General features: G+C 44.1%; 1 protein-coding gene across 1 annotated transcript in view; it reads left to right on the top strand.

Moving 5' to 3' along the window:
* The first annotated feature begins 7,400 nt into the window (after positions 1–7,400).
* The window catches only part of F13A1 (coagulation factor XIII, A1 polypeptide), a 57,720-nt gene continuing 42,503 nt past the window's right edge, over positions 7,401–22,617 (top strand). Inside the window, exons 1-3 of the mRNA XM_010010309.1 lie at positions 7,401–7,418; positions 8,379–8,530; positions 14,055–14,243. Of these exons, the coding sequence (XP_010008611.1) occupies positions 8,380–8,530; positions 14,055–14,243 (340 nt within the window). The 5' untranslated portion in view covers positions 7,401–7,418; position 8,379. The remainder of the gene's footprint in view (positions 7,419–8,378; positions 8,531–14,054; positions 14,244–22,617) is intronic.

Here is a 22,617-nt window from a genome sequence, read left to right as displayed (position 1 = left end):
TCACTTATTTTATTTTGAGCCACATTTCTTAAAGTGGTACTGTCGGTATTTCAAGCAATGGACACAAAACCTGACATTTACCGTTGAATGCAATAGAAAATGTTGGCAACAGTGGTGTTAGAGAGCTATAAATTCAAGATCTGAACATGACTGTCAGCAGGTGTGGAACAGAAGAATTAGATAGGCAATGGTCTTACCTATGGGAAAAGTTAAACAAATAGGTCATTACAACTTGCCCCAACTTTTTATTTCAGATATCAACAAATCAACTTTGATTTTTATAAATGCATGTTCTTGATTAGAATTTATTGTGGTATAATGCAAAAAATTCAGCTAATTGATTGCTCAAAAGTCATTTATTCAAGGTTACGTGCTTCTTGTTATCCTGACCTAGTAACTGGGTTTTATGGCGTTACGGTACTGTTTCTGGTCATTGATTAGCTGTCTGACTTGAAAGCAAGGGGTGGGAAATCAGACTGGAGATGGTGACATGGACCATTTTAAGGGACAGGACTTTGAATGAACCTATTCCTATCTGTGTATTCCAGTGGATGCTTTTGATGCATGTTTATGCTCTCACTCGAAAATACATTGGCTAGTTCTTCAAGCTAACATTACTGCCCCTTTTCTATCATTTGCTAACATACTGTTTGTACCCCATTTTCATGTACATCTCCAGGGAATTATCCAAGTTACAGGGACTGCAGAGTTTCAGGAGGAATCCCAGATAAACAAGGCTCTTGGGCCAAGACATCCGAGCCACAGCCAGTGAGCCCCTTCTTTTTGCGTGAATTGAACAAACTCTAATTTTTTACAAGTCTGAAGATTAAAAATTCCAAGGGCCTTTCTGAGAAAACAATCATTTAATATAAGAGATAGATCAATTCCCATTTTGTTTGCACTGCTGTTTTCCGGATGAGTTTCCAATCTGTTAGTGAAGTAGTAAGCGCTCCCCTAGCAACCAACCATTGATGTTTTGAAAGAAAATCAAAAGCTGTGCAAGGTTGTTGAAGAAAATGGCTTGAAAGCAAAAGAGTGAAAGATCATACCATTCTTATGAGGCTGCAAAAGCTTGTGAAGATTACAGCTGAGAGAGTGAGGGCCAGAGAGAGACCAAGGAGTCAAGGAGAAGATATCTGCCTGCAGAGCTTTGCCCTATAGCATGACTTTTGCAGGCGGTTGACCTGTTGGGGGCACACAACCAGTGTGGGAGAGGATGGATAAGCATCAAATGGAGAGAGCATCTGTTGACTGTGGTTATTACCTTGAACTTCGTATAGTTTTGACAGAATGTACACAACCTCTGGACACGTGAGACAAATACTGTACATGCCTGTTCTTTGTGATACAGGGTTTTAACATTAGCTGAGGAGCCAGGGACCTTCCTGTGAGTGAGTGCTGGAGTTGTCCTCCTGATGCAGTCTCAGCTGATCTGACTTATCTTTACTCCAACCATGAGCTCACTACAACCATGAAGGGAAAAGTATTTGTATTCCACTGTGCACATTGACAGAAATATTGAGGATGCAGCACAGCACTATAGAAAGAAACAGGTATATGGAGCATTTAGAAGGCATTAATTTCAGCTTATGTTCTATTTCAAACCACACTGCAGAATGTTATAGTGGGAATAGCAAGGGAAAAAGCTTGCAGACTTCACAAAAATCAAAGCCTACAGCTTGTGCTGGACGGGTATATTTGGCACACATCTGTGATTATGAAATTACTTTTAAATTGCTTTTGAACTTCATCTGGATAATGATTCATCCCTTCAATTTCCTTTCTCCCTCCAGAACATCCACTATTAACAAACCAACCAGTTGTGATGTTTTACAATCCACATTTAAACCTACTTCTCAAAACATTGCACACTTCCTTAAATAAGCAATTACTCAGCTCACTTGCACAAAGATGAGGTCAGTCTTGGGACTTAAAGATGGATCAACAACCCAGTTTGACAACCATCTTTGAAACAAGTCAAGAAGCAGTTGCACTAGAGACTTGTTAAGCTGCAACATCATGTTGCAGAAATGCAACATAAACAGGCAGCTTAAGTGTTTCTGTACAAACAGATATTGTACAGCCTTGATTTGACTGAGCTAATCCTGTTACAGGATTTAGGCATATGCCTAAAGATGAAATTACTTGCAGGACTCAAGTTAAGATGTGCTTAAGTATTTTGTTGTGTATGGGCCTACACACTACATCTGTGTTTGTATTAAGAGGAAAATCTGTTCTACAAGACATTCAGATGTTTTAAAATGTATTTTTGTTCTGAACTGGAACAGGAAGTTTTACCCTGATATGAAATGTAGGAAATCTTTAATTCCAGAAATCTTGTAATTGAGTGTACTTGAAACATGGTGTGTCAGTAATGTTGAAACGCTTTGTGATATTAAGATTGAAACATTGCATGTCCACATATGTTACTAAATTAATTAGAACCAACTGTGAACTAAGCATGCTGGGATTGCCTGGGTTGTGTATTACCCACACCCCTGCTGCAGGAAGAGCTCTGGTCTGATCTAGCTTCTTGGCTGAAGTGCAATGCTCCATGAACACTGCTGTTCAGCCTATCACTAACACACTACCACTAAGGATATTCATCTGTGTATGATGCAGAGCTGGACCTGCTAAACCCTGCTCAGCCTAAATGGCTTTATGTAGGATGTTTCAAGTGTATTGTACCAGGTCTTTGACATGAGTCCTTCAGGGATGCTGGGCACAGACCCTCTGCTTGTGCTTGTAGGTGGTTTGGGTCTTCCTGGGCTTATTAGTTCTGGCCTTGATGTATCCAAGATGACTCTATGCTGTCCAAGAGCCATGGTAATTTGGGCACAGTACAAATGGATGACCTTATTTGTATCTGATGCTGTGTGTGACAAGTGAGCCCTTCTAGAGCTGAGGGATGTAACTCTGCAGCAGCCAGTCTGGGCACAGGACTGAGCTGCAGCTACTTAAACTCAAGCTAGGTCTTTGCAGAAACTTTAAGGTTTCCTTCCCTGAGCTTCCCAAGCCTGTCCTGCCATAAAAATCCCAGCTTAGCTTCTCTCTTTCTGTAAGAAACTAGGGCAGCCCCTTGTACCCAACCAACTGAATGTTTTGGATTCAGATGTCAGTAAGAATAGGAGTGGGAACCTGGATTGTATGTTCATAACAGGCAGTACAGTTATTTTCTTATTTTGCTGCAGTTACTACACACACAGTTATATTTCTGTCTGGGGAAGCAAAAAGCCTTCACAGAAGAGTACAAAAAAAAAATGCATGTGTTTTCCCAAGCCTGAACTCATGAGCTTGTATGTGCTTTACTGTAATCTGACTCTTGTTGTAAGAAATATATTTTACATAATTGGCAGTGGCAGCCACATATTCTGAGAGAAGAACTGTGTACACTGTGTATCACTGATCATGATTTGCAGCCGAACCTTCCATAAAAGTAAAGGATAATTTAGCACTTGAAAGCCAGGCCTCAAAACAAAAATAAAATGTTTTTCCTTTTCTGTGCCTAGGCTAGGATTCATCTCACCTCACTGTAGACACTGGCAGTGTATTCACATATGGTAGGACCCATCATCAAGCTCTCTTTGCAGTCAATACAGGGAACAGGCACTTTTTAGGCCATGATTCATCTGACCTATTTACATGTCTGCTGTAGGAGGAGATGAATCACTGCCTAGACTAGATCTGTGCGGAGGATAAAGGGAGCCTAAGATGGCTAGCTCAGATGTAGATGCATATACAGATCCACTGTGAATTTAGACTTGCAGTTTGGAACAACAATTTTTCAAAGAGTTAAATCTCCTAAGCCACATTTTCCTAGCAGAATGTGTGTATGGATATATATATGGGGGTTTTTTCTTCCTGCAACAGAAACATTTGCAACAATATATTTTGAAAACTAGCCCTATATCCCCTTCTCCAAATGTTCCACCATCTGAAGAGCTACCATTTTCTCTCTCTCTGCCTCTGCCCCTCTTTCACACATACAGACATGTGTGCACATGCCATGCTTCAGAGCTGGGCCTCCTGAATTTTCAGCATTAACTCAAAATATACTTCTCTGTGTGTGGTAGCCAGAGCTGTTACACACAGACAGATATATTAACTGGGGGTTTTGTTTGTTTGGGGGTTTTGTTTGGCTTGGTTTTTTTAAGTGAAAGCAAAACATGCAGACAAAACCATCAAATAAACATTCCTGAAATTTGCTTCTGTTTAAAAATAATAATTTTTGTTCATATTTTCTGCTAGAATTCGCTCTACTCTGCCTGAAGCCTTGGTGAGGCAGGACATCGTAGGAAGAACAACATCAGTTTCTGGGAGACAAGCACTGATGCAGAGGAAGAGGGAAGACAGACTTGATCATCTATAAAAGGGTAGCAAGTTCCCGAGTGAAGCTCTGAGAAGACAAGAGAGAGATAACATTGCATTATTATGTATAGAGGAACAGAGTTGAAAGTGTCTCATGTGTGCAGATTGAGGGTGATGTCCTCACAGGTACACTTGTGCAAATGCTGCTCCATAATGTCCCAGTGCATCTGAATACCCATTGACACTGCAAATGGCACAAAGGTAATCGTTAAAAAACATTTAAATATTTTAAAAGAGGAAAAAAGGAAGTCACGCTGTTGCGAAGCTTTACAATGCTCAGCTGCTGTTGAGGAGTGCTTGGTGTAGCTGCAATAGTAGGTAGGCAGAATCTCTATCGCATCCAGCCGTTGGCACACAGCACAGCAACCCATATATGTGAGCACCTGGTTGATCAGTTTGCTCGTGACAGATCTTGGCATGCACTCTCCTCTGGCTGTACAGCTTTACCGACTCTTGTGTTGAGGGATTTTTTATCTTTTCCCCCACAAACTCTTGTCTGTCATGGGAAAACTTGGAACAGAGCAACACTGGCTCTGGCAACAACAGGAACCTGTATTTTGGATAACCCTTTATGGTGCAAGCTTTAAAGCCATTTAAGGGCTTTTCTGTGGGTATCAGGAGGAAGGGGTGTCCATCATCCAAAGTCCATTGCAGAGGGAAGAGTGCCGATGACTGGAAAGGTCTTTGACAAAGGCCAGGAGCATCGAAGGCCACCTCTGGGTGGGCATGGGCTCACGGTTTCCCACAGAGTGCAGTGCAGAAGCAGCTTGAAGAAGAAAGAGTGCTCCTTCACCGGTCATCCCAGTGCATCATTCATTAAATATAACGCCCTACAGGAAAACCAGGGCTTCGTGTTCTCTCTGCCCCTCCTGCATCAACCCTGACGTCAGTAGTTTCAAACTATGGAAGTTAAATTAAGGCCAGTGCAGCCTAATAGGCGAGGGAGAGCAAATGCTAAGAAGTCAAGGTAATGAGAAAATACCTGCCATCTGGAGCTGTCATAAGCATGAATTTACATCACTTCCCTCAAAATAAATAAATTACAGCATGAGGAACATTACTTTTGTTCAAAGCGAAGTCCCCCTACTGCCCAAAATATTGGCCTCCCTGCTTTCTGTGTGATTGTTGGCTTCTGCCAAAAGCCCCAGAGAGACGTGCACGGGCACGGGAGACATCTGCAACCGCTGGCTGTTTAAGCGCAATGGCTGGAATGGGATCTGTTCGGCTGCATCCGCTCGCTGCCTTCCTCGCTCTGATGGAAAGTTTTCCTCCCAGCTCTGACAGCACCGCAGCCACTTGGGGAAGCACATGACTTCCTCGGGAGACGGCATTTCTTATTTGTGTTGCAGGCCTCCAGCAGGCATGGCACCAAGGCAATATTTATATCAGTTTTTGTAACATCGTCGCAGCAGCTGCAGTTTTGGGAACTGAAGTGCTGGCTGGAAGTGGAGAGAATGGCACAAAGCACACCACGCCACACAGAAATCAGGGTGGAAGGGGGAAAAAAAAGAAAGAAAGAGAGAAAATCATCAACCAGCCTCCTCCCCCAGAAAGCTCGCTGTGTTCCCGTGTGCCAGGGGTGCCACTTGCCCTCCAGATGGTTACCACAGGGCCCATCTGTGTATGACTGAGTCAATAGAAGTTGCAGCTCAGGATGATAGCGATGGGACCAGATCTTTCCCCGCAGGGTGCTTGTGTTCCTGGGGGAGCAGGGTAGGGGAAGGGGAGTCCCCTGGCTAGGTGATTTTCTGTGCTACATACCTAACAGCTCACTGGGGTAGTGGAGGAGAGCTCCAGCCCTTTGACTATGAACAGCGTAGTGTAACCCTCCTGTGCAGATAGCAAGGCTGCCTCCAAAACCAGAACAGCCCAGTGCTGTGCCTTGGCAATCAGCCTTTGCAGGCTCATTAGCCTGGCTGCAATGCCATGCTGGTGCATCCATGCTGCTCCCAGTTTCCCAGCTGGCATCTTTGCCCCATGCTATGCAGGTGTCCCAGCTTATGCACAGCTACCTCGCTGTGGCTGTGCAATCCCCAGGGAGCTAGGATGGGGATTCTGTCTTCCACATGATTTATGTGCTGCTTCCCATTACAGGAATGTGACCCGATTCTCTCCACTTCTGCCTCCTGGCTTGATTTCAATGGTGTTAAGCCAGCAGAGGTTTGAGGCTTCACTATTGCTATGGGCTTGGGAGTCACAGCTGGCTGAAAGAGAGTAGAGTCCTCTTCACTGTGTCTCTACTTTTTCATCTACCCTACAGCTGAGGCAAGTAAGTGCCCATGGCAGGTGCCATGTGTGTACCATGTGTGTAAGAGGGGCTCTCCACTACCCATGCATGCTCTTAGTAGGTGCCTTGTACCTCTGCTGCGAAACAACAGTGGCTGGCAGGAGAGCAGTCCTGAATTCCTCCCTGTACACTGCTTGTTCTCTGTGCCACTCCATCAGTCTGTAGAATTATGTTTGACAGAGGAGGTATCACACAGTCCCCAGTTATCTTAGAGCTTAGTGGAACTGAGCTAAATTGATGTGGAACTAAAACGTTTCCACCAGACTGCTCCAGACTCCAGTTATTCTGTGATGCACATTTTATCGTGGGCAAAACCTGAAGGTCATTTGCTTTAAGCATAGCTGTTTGGTGCAAAATACCTTCACTCTCTTGAACTGCACAGGGTCTCAAGAAAAAGGCCCTCTCTGTTGGGCCACCAACAAGCTCTCCATGTCCATGTGCCCCATAGTCCTCTGAAAGGACTGCTGTGCCCAAGCTGTTTCCTTAGCCCAAGCGCTCTGAAATGCTCCTGGTGAGCAGGGCTGGGGTAAAACAGGCAGCGAGAGGGAGGGAGTAAGTGAAGACGTGCCAGCAGCGGTGGCAGATCCTCGGAGGTGGGGCGGGGGGGGAGGGCTTGGCAGCCCTTTCAGCACTGTCCTATTGCAACAGGAGGGAGGAGGATATACAGAGGTTACTTAAAAGCCCCCGACTTTTTCCAGGCTTCTATTGCACTTCAGAAATTCTGCAAGGGAGAAGGGACAAAAAAAGACTATCTGAAAAGAAGGTACCCTTGCTAACTAAAAAACTTCCTTTAGGAACTTACTGCTATTAAATAATTGCCACATTTTGAATTGCTGTTTTCAGGAGTTTTGGGAAGAAGTTGAGTTCTCATCCATGAATATTTTCTTAGAAGGGTGCCATGGCTTTTTCATTGCTACATACTTACACTGAAATAGATGTGAAAGCAGTTTTGACTAGCTCAAAGAGAAGTCTCTGATCAGCCTACATCTGAGAATTCCCTTAAGGTCGTTAGTGGGAGAGAAAATAAGTGGATAAGTGCTTTTTTCTTCCTCCCTCCCCCCTTTTCTCTCCTCTCTCTCTCTTTTTTTTTTTTTTTTTTTTTTACCTTCCCATTTTCTCCCTCTCTCTCTCTCTAAAGTGGATTCTCTAGATCCAGGAGTTATCCCTTTAGATATCGGGTGTTTGTGTGCATAGGGACAAAAATACAGTTCTCCAGTAATCATCCACAGACTGTTGTAGGCTGTAGTATTTGGGATGATTGCAGTATAACTTTGAATGTCATTTTTATTAAGGGAGATAGTATGTGATGCACTTTCTGAAAATATAGTTTGTTATTTTGGATTCAATAATGCTGTTTTGGAGGGTGGGACAGTGAATGATTTTCCAGTTCCTTCACCTAAAACTTCCTGATGTTTTTAATGCCTTGCTTCTTCTTGGCAAATACTTGTTAGGCTTCCATCTCCGTCTTGTGCCTCTTTTCTTCTCATATTCATGTGTTTTGACAAACACAAATGCCTTCCAATCCTTAGAGAGCTGTGCTCCATCATTAGACTAATGTTTTCTGCCTCTCAGCTTTTATTTATGTAAGTCTAAAAATGTGTGGCTCTCTGACACCCCACACCATTTCTGGGTTCTCCCATCTTACATGTGCCATGCTCATGCATGTTTGCTTTTTCTTTGCACTCTTCTTTCTTTCACGGTGTTACAACATTTTTTAATATAGGATGTCTGAAACAAGGAGCACTAACGAGGAAAAGAAGAAACCTCCTCTGAATGGGAGAAGAGCCATCCCATCAAACAACTCCAATGATGAAGAAAATGAGGTCCCTGAGATAGAGGCTTTTGGACTGATACCTAGAGGATTTAATCCAAAAGGTACAGTGTATAATTAACCCACGAGTCTATTTTTACATCTTCCATACTCACTTCTGCCCAGCTCTGTGAAATAAAATCAAACCACTTTTTTCCTTACATGTCTTGATCTCAGATAGCTTTTGTTGCTGCTCATGAGAAAACTATCTAAAAACACCCTCCCCTTTTAATGGCCCTTCTGATTTGTGTGGCTTTAAACTGACTGTGAAACTACTGCACAATGCTGGCTGGCAGGGAAAACTTGTGCTAAATGTTCAGCTCGCTTGTAAAAATGAATGTGAAACTGAAAGGAATCTCCATATTTTTAATTTTCCTCCTGTGAAAAGCATTTTAATCATTTGACTGGGGAGACAAAACAATATCATTGTAGGGGATGGGTAAATAAAACCACATTCTCAGCAGCAATTCTTTGGAGTGAACCTGAAAAAAAGTAGGTAAGATTTGGTTTAAAAGAAACCAGGGTTGTCTCCTGAGGGAGTCACCAACCAAATGACATTAATTTTTTGGCCCATTTGAAATAAACAGCAGAACTTGTTGAATGTGGCAACTCAGGTTAGCCAGACGTAATAATACTTGATGCTCATATGGGACTTTTCATCCAGGGTTGAAAGAGTGCTTAATAAATGTAGACAAGCATTAATTACTGCATTTTACACGCTGGGAAACAGGCAAAGAACTTTTAAGTGACAAGTTCAAATTTCTATTACAAAGCATTATTTCTGTAATGCTAATCATGTGCCTTAACCACACATCACCCCCATTTTAATACACATTCTTTTCTTTAAAAAGCATTTCTTTTCTAAAATGCCTGAGCAAACCAACTGGCATGTTAAGACTGTAGAAATTTTGCTTGAACCTTTCCAAACAACCCTGTAGCTCTGGGGCACGTATGTGTGTTTAAATTGTCAAATGTAATGCAGTACAGGTCCTGACTAGACATCATTTCAAACCCAATATGTTCCCAGAAGCTGGGGATGTGTAAGTGTGGGATACCTCAGAAGGAATGCAGCCTGTAGCTAAAGCCCACCAGTACCAGAAGAAAGATTCCTATTGCTTTTTGATGTGCTTCACATGATGCTTTGAATGAAGTGCAGTGCTGGTGGGTGGGAGCCTCTTGCTTTTCAGAAATGCAATGGAAACTTAGGAATGTCAGGTCAAGTGAGTTGAGGGAAGAGCCTAACATGTGCTTAAGGTGATGCTGCTGGTGAGAAAAACAGCCCTTGTCCAAAGCAAGAGTTTGCGTGGCCATAGGATAAACCTGGGTATGGGACTGGTATGACTGAAAAATAAATCTGTGTATGACAGCAAAGCTCTTTTTGTAGACCTAGATCAGCTCTGCTGTGCAGTTCAGCCCTGTAATGCTTGTAGCAACAACATGCAATGGGTGACCTGAAGGCAAGGGACAGCAGCAGTGTTCCTGTTTCAGTGCACATCAGCAGTGATCTAAGCCTTTGTTGCCAGCTGATGTAAGTGCTGTCCCTGGACACACTCTTTTGGGCAGGATGCTTAAGTCATCTGTCAGACCATATTAAAGGTTTATAGCCTAATGGAGCTCAGACTGGGACTTACATTCAGGAGCTGAGCCTGCCCAGAGCAGTCGCAGCGTTGTGCCTGGGGGATAAAGTGCGTGCAGGCAGAGCAGGGGCAACAGAGTGTGATAGGGCTCTAGTGCCACAAGCACATCCTTCCAGAGAACTGCTTGTGCCACCTCCTTCCCCTTCTGCAAATCTCTACATTTCTGTGTTGTCCAAATTTTTTGTAGTGGTTCCCATATGTCATTGCCATAACACACTGAACAAAGCATGCAAATGCTTTTATCCCAGCTGTTACAACTGAGGTGTTTTCTAGCCTTTGGGATGGGATAGGACACCTGCAGTAAACATCTAAACATCACTGTTTTCACGTGTGCCAGATTGTAGTCAACACAGAGCCATCCAGTGAAAGAAGGTGAAGGCACAGGCTGTCTGGAGAGGCAGTGGGTGTCATTTCCAGGGTGATCTGTAACCTTCTGTCAGCTACGCTGGCTGCAGCAACCAGCCACCAACTGACCATAATAACAGGTTACATACCAGGCTCACATCATTTAGATTCCTAAATTAAACTGAATCCTTCCCTTGGTCTGTGCAGTGTAGGTGTCTACAGCCGAGCTAGTCACCCTCGTTTCCCTTGACAGCCAACAGAGAGAAACAGGCATTTTTAGGGTGTGATTCATTTGACCTATTTTAGCTACTACTCTAGCATGAGGTAAAACCTTGTGCTTGACTAGCTCTCTGCTGACACCCACTTCTACTCCGCTGAATCACAGCCGGAGCGAGCGGTGGATGCTGCCAGGGACCGCTGCCTCCCCAGCCCGGTCAGTGGGCTGCCTGCTGCTGGAGCCCGGCTTGCTTGCGGGAGGAGGTGCTCAGTGAGGAGGACGCGCAGCCCCCGAGTGCTTCTTCATCAAGGAGCCTGTGTCTCCATGAGCACGCCTGTGCCGTGTCCTCCCCCTGGCTCTTCCCCGCCAGCTCATCTCACTGCAGTGTGCTACGAGTGGGCCTGGTGCTTACAGCCGCTTGGTGGGAGGACACAGCCCTGCGGCCCCACAGTCTGCAAGCTCCCCACGCACCCTCCTGTGCAAAGTTTGGCAGCTCACCAAGGAATCGTGCTTCCCCTGTTAGCAGAGTGATGGGCACCCCCTTTGGAAACTCACTCTACTGAGTTTGTTATCCAGAGCCCTTTCTCTCTGGCCCTCCAAGAAAACCTGATGTTTGAAAGCTATTCTTGTTACTCAAACAAACAACTTGAACTTGTAGTCATTTATTTTCATGAAAGCTTAACATTGCAAAGGTTTAAGAAAGCATCAGACTGCTGCCTCTCATGCAGCAAACCTTGCACTAAACAGCAGACCAGGCTAAGGTAAACCATCGTATGGACTTGACTTCAAAGGGAGGGCCTCGATGGCCATTTGTTCCTCACAAAGAGATGGGCATAGACTGGAGCCTTCATTTTGATTGCACCCTGGTGATGGTGTTAGCACATCCCATTACCCTGCTTGGGTTTATCCTCTGTAATTACCATTAATGTAATTAACACAGGCTCGGTCACAGGTTATCTTCACCTGGCAAGCTCAATACACGTTCTAACGCTGAGCGCAAGTGGAATGTGTTGTCTGCAGGTGTGTATGGCTGTGTTTTGACAGGAGCCGTGTAAGTCCTGAGACAAAATGTAGCAAATGGTGAACTGATGGCCCAGGATGGCTCAGCTTTGCAGTTCCTTGAAGGGGTTAATGTGAAGGAAGGGCTGGGTCACTATTGCCTTATTTCAGAATATGAGATGAAAATGCTACAAACCCTCAACTCCATTTGTATGCTTCCTCAGAAGGAGATGAAACCAAGCCGAATTTACTGGTAGCTTTGCCCAGTAAGAGCCCTAGACATGCAGCTTTTACATGCAGTGCCTTCAGCCTGGGAGGGGTTGGGAGAGGTAAGGGGAGAGCGTCTCCCCTTCCCCCACTTTATCCCCCTCCAGGAAATCCCCACCTCATGTAATTTAATTATGAGCTTTGTTAGCATTATTACGAGCGGTCATCAGTAAGCTTTGCAGGGAGAGAGGCAAAGACATGCCCCACTTCACAGAGGGGCAATGAGAACGATTTCTGAGCAAAATGTGTTTAACATTTCACACAAAAACCATCTCTGGAACTTCGGCCAATGTTAATGCCAGTGGGGCTCTACAGAAGTTACTCCAGAAGCCTGGCAAATTGAGCAGAGAATAACAATAACATTATCATGGGACTTTAAGCCTCGGTCAGGATTGAACAGGGTATTCCAGCCTTTCCTCAGGTTAAGGTTAGCAGGAGGCTGATGGTTTGGGGTTCAGTTGTCCAGGACTATTCCACGAAAGGATCCTTATCTTTCTGTCGTTGGGCATTTTCCTTTCCTTCTGTTTCCCAGAGGGTAGGGTGAGGCAGCTGATGGGGACAGTGCCCAGGTGGGACCTGCTCCTGCCGCCCTTACTTTTCCCTCTCCTGTAAGCTGTAGCCCAGAGCCCAGGCTGGGTGGTTTGGTTAAGGCACAAGGCAGATCATGTTGGTGTCCAGGGGAGCTTCTGTCTGCTGATGTCTTGAATGCATCCCTGCAGAATCCCTGCTCCCAAAAGGGAGCCGCATTGCTGCTTGTCCAGAGCTAGCCACTGTGCAGTGTTTCCCTACCCTCAAGGAAAAACATTTGCAAAGCTTTTGTTTGAGCTTCTGTGAAATGGGTTGTATTCAGCCATTGGTGACTTGAACATCCAACTCATTCCCTGAGCTCATCATTCCTGTTCATAGTGTACTCAGTAACAGGCCAAATTAACCACCGTCATGAGTACACACAGCTCCATCAGCTGCTGTAAATGTGCACCTCTTTTTGCCAGGCATGAGTCTGGCTCTGTTGCCATCAGTACAAAATGCAGAAATTAGCTAGTTTCTAACTGTCAGCACCTGCAAAGACAAGCTGAGAGCTGCAAATCAAGCTTTACTCTTCTGTCTCTCTCCTGGTGGTGAGCAGTAATGGTCACCCTGGCAGAGGTTTCGTGACTATCTGCCCAAGCATGTAGGCGAAAGAATGATGTCCATTTTCATTTTCATGTGGTTGCTTGTTGTGTGTGAAGACTCCCATTGTGAAGATTCCTGGTATGGTGCAGTCATGTAGCTCACGGTGACTGCAAGTGCCTTTGGCTATCCCAGTGTCACACCACACTGGTCATTGGCTGAGCAGACTAACTTCTAGCAGTGGTAGGCTACAACCCTTTAGACAGCCCTAATTTGAAAGGAGCGAAGATTTGCCCATGCATGTTACAGATACCTAGTGCTGTTTGCCTATAACTCTATGCTGCAATTATATACTGTGATGTTATATTTAGTTTTCATAAGAAGACACTAACAGCAGCGCAGGTGTACTAAGAAGCTGAGTCTAGACACATACAGTACACCAAAACCTTATTTAATACAGACAATCCAAGATCTCAGCTGAATGCAAGATCATTAACTGCCTCTGAGGCTCTTCAGCACTCGAGAGTGTTAGTGCTTTGCAAACATTAATGTATTTAAATGTCACAAAACCCTTGTGAATTTGCATTTTGCAAATGGAGGGCCACAAAAAGTGAGATATGAAGGCACAATTGTCAAGGCCCACAGGTTGCTCTAGTAAACTTGTGAAAAGGAGGCCCAGACTTGCAGAAAGCTGGTGCCAAAGGAATGTCCATCTTGGGGACATTCAGGTTTCCACCCATAGGAACCTGTTCATTCTGCAATTGCTTTAGCCATTCACTAGAAGTCTTGCAGCGTCTGTGAAAATGGCAGGTGGGCAGAGAAGTGTCAGTCCATAAGTATCTTGCTCACCCAGGAAGATGTAATCCCCAAATAGATCCAGTGTGCTCCGCCACACAGTGTTCCTTGATGAGGCAATGCTGAGGAGGGAGAGGACAGGGCCTCTGATGATGTTGATATCAACACATTCCAACATACTGACTCCTTCCCTCTCTGTTCATTTACGTATCTCTGCAGACTACCTGCGTGTTGTGGACATTCATATGTTCAAGGAGCCCCACGAGATCAACAAGCAGCAGCACCACACTGACAAGTACTACAATCCCAAACTGATAGTGCGTCGGGGACAGATTTTCCAAATCCAGATTGACTTCAACCGACCCTACAGGCCAGAGACAGACCAATTCTGGCTGGAGTATTTGATAGGTAAGTGCCTGGCAAAGGCTGTGTCGTATCAGCAAAGTAGAGTTGAAGAGTCTCTCATAAACAGGAACACAGCAGTAGTTAATTGCTGTCACAACTGGTAAACCATAAAACCAGGCTTAACTATAGGCAAGGAACTACTTTTCTAAATAAAGTCTGAAACCTTACTCAAGAAAATGGGCAGAAATGCTTGTGAGAGAAGCAGGAGCAGTATTTGGGGCCTTCTGTTTAGCAAGAAGCTGTACTTCATTGAGCTTTCAGACTTACCTCTGGTTAATGCAGTATGTCAATGCCGACAGGTAGGTGGAACAGAAACATCTTTTATTAGTGTTTAGGAGACGTATGGAGGAGGAGTCTGTTGTTTCAGATGAGGGACGTGACTATGTACGAGTTGGGATAACAAAATGTTGAGTACACAAGACGGGGAAATTGCACAGAGAGGAAGAATAGGAAGCCCTGCTACTCTGCAGCCTGCATTTACAGCCAACTTGGTAACAAAGGAGAAGGTTCAGAGATTGTAGCTTTGGGCCAGAGACTTACTCAGGGCCGCATCACAGACTTTCTTGATTTACTGCAAAGAGGGCAAGACAGCATTTTTTCTCTCACTGAGGGATTTTCAACAGGTCCTAATGTACCTGTTCGCTTACTAAGGTACAGGACAAGGGAAGGGGAAAAACAAGTGATGGAGTGGAGATTTCTGCTGGGCTCCAAAGATGGCCACACCAAATGCCACTCCCTACATGACAGCTCTGGGAAAGCCCCAGTTTCATCTAGAGTTATCTGGGAGTTTCTGTGTTAAGACATCAATGTTCCCCTTATAAACTCTTTAAAGTAGGTTTGAATTGATGTTTTAATTTACTTTCCTGAGAGATGCAGTTCCGAAATTTGTAATATTGATTTTTTTTTCCCACTGCTGAATTATGATGATGTGGCCATTTATTAGATTTGTTGCCTTTTAAAGCTAGATGGGCGTTTATCTCTTAAACATATGTGCAATGAAAAGGTTACTGTCTGCACATTTTTTTTTTCATGGATCTCTTCTTTCTAATTTACATTAGGGTTGGGAGGCATATTATGACAGCCCAGTGAATGATTGGCTCAACAGCCACAAGTGACTTTAAAAATTTAATATGCATAAATATCATTAGTTCTTTTGGGATTTAATTAAATTCAAGACTGTTCCCTTAATCTTTATATGTTTAAAACAAACAGCTGTATGAAAAAGGAGTGGAAAATGGAACATTTGTTTTTTATTGCATTGTGTAGAGTTTGCTTTTGTTTTACTCAGCTATTCTATGTTGGAAGAAGAAATTTAACACTTGTTTTAACATTGCGCAGTCCACTTAAGAGAACACATTCACTTATTTTCCTGTTGCTCTTTCCTAACACACTTGTATGTGGTCTGTACCTTGATTTACTCAGCTATTCTAAGTTGGAAGAAGAAATTTAACACTTGTTTTAACATTGCGCAGTCCACTTAAGAGAACACATTCACTTATTTTCCTGTTGCTCTTTCCTAACACACTTGTATGTGGTCTGTACCTTGAATCTCCAAGCATGGATAAAAATCCCCTCATCAGCAGCCAAATCAGGGGAGACTTTGCAACAAAGTCGGGTCTGAATGATTACTCTGGAGTCAGCCCTGAGTCTGTGGCTGACTTCCCCTTCCCATTCTTCAGTGTTACTGTCCTTCCTGTGAAGTGGGAATTGTAATGCTGGTGTCCCATGTGTGGTGGCTGACAATCAGCTGCAGGGATGTGCTGCATGTACAGGACAATATACAGTGCAATTGCTCTCCCCTGCTTTTTAAGCGTCTGCTTCTGTGAGCACCACTGCCCTCTTGCTACAAGGAATTTAGCTCACAGGGATTCAACTGGGAGAAGAGATGTTCAAGCTCCTTTTCTAGGAACTGGTTAATTCTCAGTGCTCCACAAATGTGGCGTTTTTTTCATGGACATGTGGTAAAAACACAGTACATTTGTTCTCAGAGGCTAGCAGCAGAAAGCAAAACAAAAACAGTCCACAAAGGAGAAGGAAATTATTTGGAGATGATCTGCTTGACTCTTGCTACATTTCCTTCTAGTGGCAAGTCCAATGTTTAATGCCCTGAAGAAGAGAATGAGGGGACTTCTTATACTTAGGAAAGGGCACTGAGCGCTCAAGGTTTCAGTGCTGTGCTCTCAAACCTTCTGTCATGGCGAGATGCGGCCATGTACATATAGGTTTTTTCTGTTCATCTGCCTGAAGAGGCAGTATGCACCTCTCATAATGCCAGCTGCCCGAAGGCCAGAGCCCAGTCTAAAAGCTCTTGCCTAGACTGCCTCTGTAAGCAGAAAAGGGAGGCAGGTACCTCCAGGTGGCAGTTTAAGCCTTTCTGTGTTGGCATGGGATGGATGAACTGTCTTCTGGATATTTTTTCAATTCCTCTGTTGACTCTTCCCTGCCTCTTCCCCCATCCCCCAGCCTCTGACTTTTAAGATCACCAAGACAGGGAAGGTGAATCCTTCCCTTTGGTACTGTCAGGTAGAAGCATCACTTAAGGACTGGCTCAGACAACAGCCATATAGCAGAGGTAGCTTGAGCTCAGAGAAGTTTTTTGCAGTGACATAAGTGGCATACCTCCCAGAAAAGTGCTGAGTTTGAGAGGTTAAAGTGATGGAATACACACAGAAATATTGGCAGCTTGTTCTAAAATGACCTTTCCAAGGAGCTCTCTGTGTGCCTGAGCAGTGGATTCCAAACAGTGCAGCAGAACTGTAGAATAACCTAGGTTCGAGGCACCTTCAGGGGTCTATGTCCAAGTCCTTGCTCAAAGTAGGTCCAGGTTGCTCCAGCTGCTCAGGCCCTTGCTCTAGGGACAGGTTTTGAGTATGTCCAAGGGTGGGGATGTTACCCAAAACAGTGTGTCCAGAGCTGTAGAATCTTTCGGGTGTTCCAAGGTGCTATTCTTTTAAGGTACAAAGACACTTTTGGAAGGGATGGCTGGACTTAGCTCTTGGGAATTCAGAGCTGGGAAATCCCAACATCTCTTTTTGTGGGCAGTTCCTACAGTGAGGGCTGTTTATACAACAGCACCACAAAAAGCTATTCAGAAATTAATAGTTCCCAGCACTGGAAATTTCCCAGCATTGATGTTAATCCATCACAGAATTTTTATCCATTAAAGACTAATTTTGCTCCTGAAAAATGAGACAATGGTAATGACTTGGTCCTGTCTTTATGCAGAACTATTCTATTATTTCCTTTACTCCCTAAAATCTAGTTTTACTTCTCTCTTTTTGCTCCTATTTTTGCTTCTTTTCCATCATTAAAATGATGATTAATGAAGCAAGTAAAGCAAGTAGAGACTGCTTAATCCTTCTAATTGATAATGAATCAAGGGTACCTGGGACAAATGCTTCTTGCATCATGTCAAACTAGGTCTAAGACACTCACAGAACAATCTTCAGTAACAATCTTTTTCAATCCACAGCCCATTTAAAGACCATTCACACATAGTCTAGAATTCAAGGCTAAATTGTATAAACAAATACATATACGTGTGCATAAATATGTCACATTAATCTCTTGAAAGCCACTTTTATTGATATTCTTCTGCGATGGTCCTTATGACTAAAGTAGGTTTTGCTTTAACAGATTGTTTTCCATAGAGTCGTTATTGGTGAAACCGGCTGAAGTGCTAACACGTGAATTATTATAATTCAGTTTTGCACATAATGCTTCATTAAATTAGGACCATACTTGTCTGCCAAAGTATGGAAAACAATTAATGTGCCAAAAAATCCACATGGAAAAGTATCTATTTATAAAGAGTAATGGGATGTTATTCCAGTTCTTGTGCTGGACTGCAGCCCTGCATCAGTACCTGTGGTTTGGGAGCTGCTCCATCACCACATATTTCCTTTCTCGCAGCCCACTTCCTGGCTTTAATGAGAGGAAAGGTGAGCATCACCCCTTGGGAAATACTCATTTTATTGGCCTGGGGTTGAGATGAAAGAGCCAAAAGAGAAGTGTAAATGCTGTGCTTACATCCAGTTCCCCACACCGGGAACAATTTCAGTTTGCTTCGAGTCCCAGGGGCCCAGAGGAGCCAATGACCCCTTCACCCATCTTGATCTCTCCTGACTACTGCCTTTGTGGTGTCAGGGATACTTTGTGCTGCTCTTGGCTTTCGCCTGTGTGGGGATCAGCCTGACTGAGCATTCCTCCATACCTGGGGCAGCCAGTTTGGCAGGAGTGCTGCAAAGTTTCCAGTCACTGCTGCACTGTCAGTGATTTCTCTGAAAAGCAGATATATGATTAGATGGGCTTATATAGCCTTCAATCTTACTTTTAGTAGTAGTTTCCTGTACATGGCAGTAAATCCTAGAGTGGCTGATGAGTTTATATGGTGCATCCTTACTCTAATGATATATTTTCCCACATCCTCATAAATTGTTTTCTGTTTGTATTTTCCTTAAATGGCTTCATAAATCCATATATATTGGTCTAGTCCTAAATATTATTATGAATGTTTTATCCATTGGCACACTTCTGGAACAGTCATAAATCCCAGTCCTCCAGGCTACTACCACCTTTCCACACATGTGCATGCTTGGACACTCACACACCCACTAATATGCACTCCTCGGGCTTCTATAAATTACTGGCTTTTGGCCTGAGTTGAGAGCAGAGACTTATGGTTCCTTTTTCTACAGTCTTCCCAGGCCTCCTGCTCCAGAGAAATAGTTATAAACACATGAAAGCTGCTAAGAACACAAAGATGCTAGAGCTGATCCCATATGGCTTATTTAGGTGACACCAAATTCCCACTTACAGTCAGATGGGCATCTGAGTACAACTACATAACTAGGTGTCCTATTCAAGACATCCATGCCAGAATCAACGGAGCTCATCATACTGTCCTACAGTGTCTATAGACTTTCCCTAATTTCACAGCAGTTCTGGGACATGGGTTATTCCAGGAGGGTTGAGGTTTTGTTCCTTTTGTCAGGCAGTAAATCTGTCTTGGTGGGAAGTATTGCTGCTCCTGCTGTCACCTGTCCTCCTCAGCAGCTCTGGAGCAGAGCAGCTGGTAGCTAATGGATGAGCTAGCTGAGACATGAGGTGTCCCCCAGCACCTCAGATGGGATGTCAAGCTGAGTTCTGCCTCTGGGGCAAAGCTGCTCATTGGAAAATGCTGGATCTTGAATTTTTTTAGGAGCCTTCTTGGCATTATACGAGATCAACTGACTCTGGTGCCAGGGTCAAACTCTGTGGTACATAACAACTCTGAGGGTTTATTAGATCATCCTCTAAACTGATTATTTATCACTGTTGACTACCATTTAGGCTTGGTGCAATTTGGGTCTCTGTTTAACAAAGAACTACAAAATTTGAACAAAGATACAGAAATACCTGATGGTCTGAACACGGTGTCCCATTTGGGAGGAGAAAGAGTAATTTACTAGCAGTGGAACATATTTCTTACAGATTGACTGCAGACAGAGAAGAAACCTGTTTGCCAGCTCTTAGAATACAACAAACCTCTCCACTTTCTGAACAAATTTGTTGGGGTATTTTTTCCTTCCCTCTGGAATTCCCAGCCAGGCCCCAGAGAAGCAGAGAGGATAGAGTCCCTCAAAATAGTTCATGAATGCAGTATTTCATGCAAAGAAATCTTTATTATGTATCTCTAATCTTTGTCGAATCAAATTGTCTCTCCTCCCTGTTGAAAGTAAAACATCCACTCACTTGTGAGTAAATGGACCTATGCAAGAGCACCCATCAGTGCCTCAACCGATTGTGCTAACAGCACAGCGCTAACTCACACACACACAGAGGACAATGTGTATATTCACTGGGGATCAAAGGGAAAACTAAACTAGGTGGAGATAGGGGCTTCCAGGTCCTGGGCACCAGAGGAGGATGATGAGTGTCATCTGAGCAAGCCCTGGTCCCTGCTAGTCACTTATAAGGAACAGCAGCAGAATTGTGTAACTGTAGGAGTAGCGCTCATGTTTTTCTTGCTGAACTTGCTGTACCTATCTCTTATTCTCCCTCTGTTGCTGTAAATCCCTCTGTGGTGTGGCAATTTTACCCAGAATTAAACACAGTTTGCCTCCATGCCTGACAGGCCCAGAACTGACATGCTAAGGAGTTAAGGCATATGTTAAAAATAACTCACTTTGCACATGTGTGTGGCCACAGTTCTGAGTTTCAGATGGCTCATTCTTTTGATGCTGCATAAATGGGCTTTGGTGAGCTTTAATAAACACTGCACTCTGCCTTTTGCCCCTGTAAAGTGTGCGTGTGTGGCAGGGGGCATCCCATACATGCCCACATCCCCACATGCTTCAGTCATGGTGCATTTTGCAATGTAGACCTTCACTCTCATTTGTTTACTTTCAAAGCCTTGTGATGCAGCACTTAGGGGGACCTGAGCTCCTTTAATAGTGACAGCAGCTATGTTAAAAGACAGGTCCTCTTTTCCTGGGTGCCTGGAAACCCCAGGAGTTGCCAAGCTGAGTTGCAACTGAAATGAGCAGGACCTTTAGGAGCCCAACTTGGATAGCTACAGAAACCAATGTGGTATAAAAAAAGATAAGAAAGAAGCATCAAAAGTTTGCAGGCCTGTGCACTGTGCAGCAGTGGAAATAGATATGTTCGTGCCATCAAACCTCCTGTACAAGGGAGGTTTCTGTAAATACAATGTCTTCTGGCAATAGTACAGCTCAGTACCTAGCACTGAAAAGCAGGGAGTGGAAGGCCCTTAAAGAAGGAGGGTCACTGAATTCTCTCCTACCTTGAAGGCAGGGCAGTCAGCAGCCCCCATTTAGTGTCTGATACCTTCTAATCCGCAAAAGGAGCCTATAAAAAATTCACCCTGTGCCTAGTGGTAACAATGCAGCAACCTCCAGGTTTTCAGAGTTCTCAGGCTGGATTTTCCCATTTCCATGTGCAGCTAGAGCAGACAGGAACATCCCAACAGTGTGATGTCACACAGCAATTCTCTTTCACAGAGCAATTGGCTGTGAAATGTCCTCGTCTGAGGGCCAGGGCCTCCTACGCCCAAAGCACACGTGCACATCAGAGAGTAAAGCAACCACAAAGAACTGGCTGTGGAGGGTGGTTCAGGCTGCCAACTTCTGGAGCAAATCAGAGTAGGAAAGATCCTGAGCCAGCTGATGCTGCTGGCAGAAGCACCCTCCCGTCAGCATAAAAAGAGTTTATCTTGTCTACATGGCTCCTGGTCCTGACATGCACCCAAACATTCCTCCTGCCTCTCTATAGGTTGGGTTAACACCAGAGACCCTGCAGAGAGTGCTCTGCCAGACATTCCCAAGCTCTTAGTGATAAGTCTTTGGATAACATTGAATATTCTTGCTTAAAGACTAACCCAGAGAATGAAATCACAACTGGATGTTAACCCTTCTGAGAAAGGGCTGACATTACAGACATCCCAGCTATGAGCCAAAGTTGGTCCTACTTTTCCACTGCAGCCAGAAATGTGTGCTTAAGATGTAGACAAATGTCAAACGGCCAAGCCATCCTAAGAGGACTTCCTTATGATGTTGATAAACATAGTACTGAACCTACATAAGGATTCTTTTGCCAGCAACCTTACCATGTAATGCCAAAGTTACTCAGTTTTGTATCACTCTAGTATCAAGAATACAGATGTGTGTATATGATACAAGTGTGGCTGATGCTGTCAGGTGTCTGGATATGTGATTATGATTCAGCTCCACAAGCTCCTGTCAGAAGTAACAATTCCCTTGCTCTTCCGTTTGCCCTTCAGTTTTTGTTTCAGAAAATTAGGGAACCTGTCCTCTTTTCAAAGAAAACATTGGAAATTGCTCACTGTGTTCTTGAGGGCTCTGCCCATCTTCTCAGAATTCCTTATGTGTTCAGGATTTATGTGAACGTAAGGGAGCACCAAACCCTGTTCATCTGTCAGAAGCAAGCGATATTCTCTTGTATTTACTGTTTATAACATCTGCAGATTATTCTGACTTCTAGGATATCTTTTCCCTGGCATCCCTGCTATGTCTGCATGGATGCAGGCAATACCTTGCATCTTCTCACGGGTGAGAAAGATAGTGCAGTGTGGCCTTTCTTTTGCTGCATGGGAGCAGCTGTGAGAGGCATGCACAAGCTCTGGGCTGAAAGGACCTTGCATACTCCTCAGCAGCAGCTACCTGTGCTCTCTTGTCAAGAAACAGGTATATCAGGATGTCTTGTGGCTTTGCATGCAATAGGGACCTTTGTTTGGAAGGGAAAATGGAGTTCTGCGTGTTGAGGTTTCAGAAAAGTGAGGCTTGGTACTTTGCCAAACCTGCTATGTGGTATCAGCAACAGGGTTTCCATAAGGATGTTTTGCAAAGGCTTCATTGCC

The sequence above is a fragment of the Nestor notabilis genome, unplaced genomic scaffold (genome assembly GCF_000696875.1).
Source record: "Nestor notabilis isolate BGI_N333 unplaced genomic scaffold, ASM69687v1 scaffold4912, whole genome shotgun sequence".
Classification (NCBI taxonomy): domain Eukaryota; kingdom Metazoa; phylum Chordata; class Aves; order Psittaciformes; family Psittacidae; genus Nestor; species Nestor notabilis.
Note: the sequence above shows the minus strand (reverse complement) of the source record. Positions and strands in the feature narration are given on the sequence as shown.